Source organism: Dermacentor albipictus, chromosome 1 (assembly GCF_038994185.2).
Source record: "Dermacentor albipictus isolate Rhodes 1998 colony chromosome 1, USDA_Dalb.pri_finalv2, whole genome shotgun sequence".
In the NCBI taxonomy this organism is placed as follows: Eukaryota; Metazoa; Arthropoda; class Arachnida; order Ixodida; family Ixodidae; genus Dermacentor; species Dermacentor albipictus.
In genome coordinates, this window is record NC_091821.1 from 175431861 (window position 1) to 175436121 (window position 4261).

General features: G+C 49.3%; 1 protein-coding gene across 1 annotated transcript; it reads right to left on the reverse strand.

The window, feature by feature from the left end:
- Window positions 1-2158: 2158 nt before the first annotated feature.
- LOC135897784 (uncharacterized) lies at window positions 2159-3738 on the reverse strand. Its single transcript, XM_065426493.1, has 4 exons — window positions 3062-3738; window positions 2894-3002; window positions 2383-2449; window positions 2159-2265 (listed from the first exon to the last, which is right to left on the reverse strand). The coding sequence occupies exons 1-4, from the start codon at window positions 3340-3342 to the stop codon at window positions 2159-2161; spliced, it is 564 nt and encodes a 187-aa protein (XP_065282565.1). The 5' UTR covers window positions 3343-3738.
- Window positions 3739-4261: the final 523 nt, after the last annotated feature.

Sequence of the window (4261 nt, forward strand, 5' to 3'; positions counted from 1 at the left end):
CACCTGGCTGGGAAAGAGCAATTGGTTCGTGCCGTACTTCGTTTACGCAAACGTGGGCTCCTCGGTTAAACCGAAAAGCGGCGATAATTCTAAGCAGAATTAAATTTTCAGACTGCCTTTCTTAGCAAAAGAGACATGGCGCAGATGCGACGCGCTGTGAGAATAAATGTTATGCGAAGCGTTTTGCAGGTAGCTGGCCATCTAGCGTTATTCGGGGTCCGCAAAGTGCTTCGATATGGCGTAAGGTGTTCGTGAAGGCTAGCACTTGTGTGCTTGACGCGAGTGTTGGTGTGACGACAACGCAACACAGCGGCACGACGGCGATGACGATAGTGTGATAGCGTCGACGATTGCGCGACACTGAGTTATTGCACTCCGGCGAATAAACGTTACAACCTGTTCCACTGTGACCGTGGGTCGATCCCGAAGGCGGCGCAGTGTCACATAGCATCTCAATGCCCTATAGCTGCCACGGAGGAAGCTTTGGGGAAACTGTCGCGCTCTCGCTTTTATAAGCGACTTGTTTCTATCGGACGAGAGACACGCGAAGGGCATGCAGCGGTGAGATTGACACTTATTCACAGGTTCCGTTTCTGCATCTGTGATCTATCGGAAACTGGTGCGCGCCATACGCGCTTTCTCTTTCACAAGCATATTTATGTTATCCAATGCGACGTGCTGCCCGCACCAAAGTGTGATCGTGCCGTACTCCATCGCACGCATAGCGCGCAACACTGAGGCGGTATGTACCCGCTGACCCGCTGACTAGAAAATGTGTTATTAGGCGACAGCATCGTTTGTACTTTTGAGACTTTCGACTACATAGGTGTGGAGACATTTGCCATAGTCTTCCTGTGGAAACGTTGCTTTATAAGTCCTGGTGCTTGTGTGAAAAGATTATTTGATATGTAACCGTGAACCCTGAATGATGTATGACGGAACCACCCAAGAGATAAGGAGTAGCCGGCGCCTTAAATTGCGCGCCAACATCTCCCTATATCATATCAATAATAAAAAAAAAAGAACACTGAGGCGGCTTCTTGCACGCTGTAGCTGCGCTCGCACAAAGAAACACTTCGGTGTTTTTACCAGCAGTTACGTGAATTTGTTCTCTAATTAGGCTCGGTAATAAACGAAAAAAAAAATGCATAGCTTAAAGATGAAACAAGTCGCGCGGCAATTTTGCGTGCATTTGCGGTCTTCTTTCACGCTCGGAAAAAACACATTATGTAGCCCGTATTCAGGAACAGAAAGCTGTATCGGAAGTTTTTCATGTGGCTCTACAATCTTCTCGTTCACACTTTTCATCTAATTATAACGTTTGAGAAGTTAATAATTAATTGAGACTAATTATCTAATTGGACGGAAAGAAAAAAAAATTGACTACGGCAAACAACATTACCTATGTTCTGTCCAGCTACGTGGCATTTCATTTGCATATTTTAAAACTTTTTTTCATACTTTTTCGGAGACTAAGGGTGCGATCGCGCAAACAGCTCGCTTTTCCGTTCTCTCGCTTGCCCTCTCGTGATTCGTTGGCGCCCGCGCGTTTCGTCACGGCGGCCATTGCGCCGGGGCGGGACCACAAAATGCGTTTACGTCACACTCCTGTGAATCATTCCAAAAGCGAGGGGAAACGGCCGCTTTCGTGGAACGGTCGACAAGGGCATTCGCTTCGAAGAATGAATGGCCGTTGCCATAGCAGCGCTAGTAGCAGACGATGCGCCTGTCGTCTGCTCATAATGTCGTCGCTCGCCGAACATGGCTGGCCCTGGCGGGGGTCGAGTTTTTCGAGATTAAAACGCGATCCGCCATCGCCGAACGTTAGCGATGTTAATTATTGAAAACAACTGTGATCACAGTGAAATTAAATGCTGCGCCTGCGCTGTGATAAATATAAATAGTGCTGTTTTAATTTTGATTGATCCGAGTGCATTTGTCGAGAATGCTCGCCGTTTCACGTTGTGCTCCGCGAGCCGCGAGTCATCCGCGAGCCGTTCGACCAAGGCGTCCCGGTGGGACGCCCGACGAGGGCCTCGCGACCGGCGCTGCACCCGGGGTTGGTAGCCTGGAAAAAGTACCACTTTTTAATGAACTAAACACACAACTACATTACGTCCAGTGCATTCAAGCTGTGACATTGCAGGATATTTCCTTTTCACTTACTGTTTCTCACTCCGCCAGGGCCAGCTGCAGGCTGTGCAGTGGCTGGAGGGCTTCGGGGCAGTGGCTCAACAGGGCCCACTCCTGGCTGCTGCAGTGCTCCTATATTGGTTATAGAGGGTACATTCACTCAACGGTTAGAGTAGAAATAGTTTGCGTTCCTTATATACGAAACAGATTTCACAAACAGGAAGGCAACAGGGAAGAGCAAAAGCTTACCTTCACGTGAAAGGCCACTGGTTCCTGCGGTGGTGCCCACAGATTCCACGGTCACCTCCATGGCGGGCTGAATTATGTATAAAATGCGAAGAAGCAGTTTTGTCAAGTTTGCGTAATCTGCTCCTCCTAATATGCACTAACATAGAGTTATGACAGCAGAAAAAAATCTCTTGAAATCCCAGTAGTAAACCATCTTGTGCATGCCAGCAGCAAACACATGCACATAAAGGAAGAAAAACTATTTCTGTTATACCAGTGTCACGCAGGCACTTTTGATCTGAATCGATCCCGATCGGGGCAAAATTTCTCTATTTCTATTGCCTCCTTCGCGGAATGAAGAAAGGAGCCAGTGGCTGTCGAGAAATTCCATCTAAACTGGGCGCGATTGCGAAGGAAGCGGCCTGCGTGACTGGGGTATAACATTGCTTACGCGATGCAGTATACGCGGCGCAACTACTGTAAATTACTGCCGCGTCCTCCCGTTTTTTTGGTGCGTTTGTCAATGGCTTACCTCGTCGAGTGGTTGGTAAAAAGCCTCGCACACTCCGGTCACCGTGGAGGTGCCCACTAGGGCGATGATACGGCCACGAAGGCCGGGCAGACGGCCACCACCCGTGCCGCTGCAATTACGGACAGCATTGTAAATATCGCGAGCAACAGAACCGCTCCTCGCACTCACCTTTGACTTGCGGAAGCTGTGGCGGCATCTCGGCGGGAAAGAAATACTTCTTTCCGCCAAAAGACCTGCCACTGTTCGGCTGTCTTGGCGGCCGGGCCCTCAGTGTTCAGCAGGGCGGCGAGCTCACTCCAAAGCTGCCGCCTCCGCTCCACCGTGCACTCCGGTGTGAGTGCACACGATGCCCGCACAAGATAGGGATGGCCCTCCATAAACGCCACCAACAGTTCACGTTGGTGTGGCGACACGTGAGGGCCAAGCTTGACGTTCTTGTGCGACGACATTTTGGCAACTGACGAACAGCGATTTTGCAATTGAACTGCGCGCTCCCGCCAATTTGTTTTGACGTGTGCGATACCACCTAGCGGACTAAACCAAAATATATGCCGCTTAAATTAGTTTTCTGCTCTCGCATGAGATTTCCGAGGCAGATTATATGTTGCAACAGTAAGAATCTTTTTCTTATATTACGTGTTTAATTATTAAAGCATCGCAAACATTCTGCACTTAATGTATCGTCCCCGATCGAAGCTCAAACTGGTGACGCAAACTTCCGGGGCTGGGCTCGCTCGTTTATTGGCTGTGCTCTCCCTCCCGTTCTCACAAATCTTGCGGACGGCCTACTTTGTGACGTCGCAGCCAGACCGAACGAACGGAAAAGCGAGCTGTTTGCGCGATCGCACCCTAAGATTCTCGGACCATGGTTCCATGCGTCGCAGGCTTACAAAGCGAAGCGGGCACTGCTACATTTCATGAAAGCGCCTGGCCTTAGTGACCGATTATAGGCGTGTAGTTATGAACATCCGCATGTACTCACACCGATATTACCTTCTTCCCTCCCTCTCCTTTCTTTTCTTCCCTTAAACCCCTTCCCCTGTGTAGGGTAGCAAACCGGACGTGCGTCTGGTTGACTTCCCTACCTTTCCTTCCTTCCTATTGATCCTCCTCCTCTTTAAACTCTGTCTGAAGTTAGCTAGGACAACCTGTATACTTTATGCAGGCCCGTTTTTGTAGTTGCAATAAATACCATGAAAGCAAAACGCGTCCTTGGCCTAATCAGCACAGCATCGGGTTATTGCGCTAGGCGAACGGTAGCTCAAATCCCACCACCGGTCATCTTTTTTTTTTTTTTCATTGAGAAAAATGATTTTTCCGAGGCAGACAAGGACGATATACGACAGAATTCTCCGAGCTTGCGGAATC

What these genes read in the sequence shown, in the direction of transcription:
- LOC135897784 (XM_065426493.1), bottom strand. Translation starts at nt 3,342, where the DNA reads ATGTCGTCGCACAAGAACGTCAAGCTTGGCCCTCACGTGTCGCCACAC. An exon ending in ACAGCTTCCGCAAGTCAAAG is followed by an intron (nt 3,003 to 3,061) that starts GTGAGTGCGAGG and finishes CCGTAATTGCAG; the next exon opens with CGGCACGGGTGGTGGCCGTC. An exon ending in TTTACCAACCACTCGACGAG is followed by an intron (nt 2,450 to 2,893) that starts GTAAGCCATTGA and finishes TACATAATTCAG; the next exon opens with CCCGCCATGGAGGTGACCGT.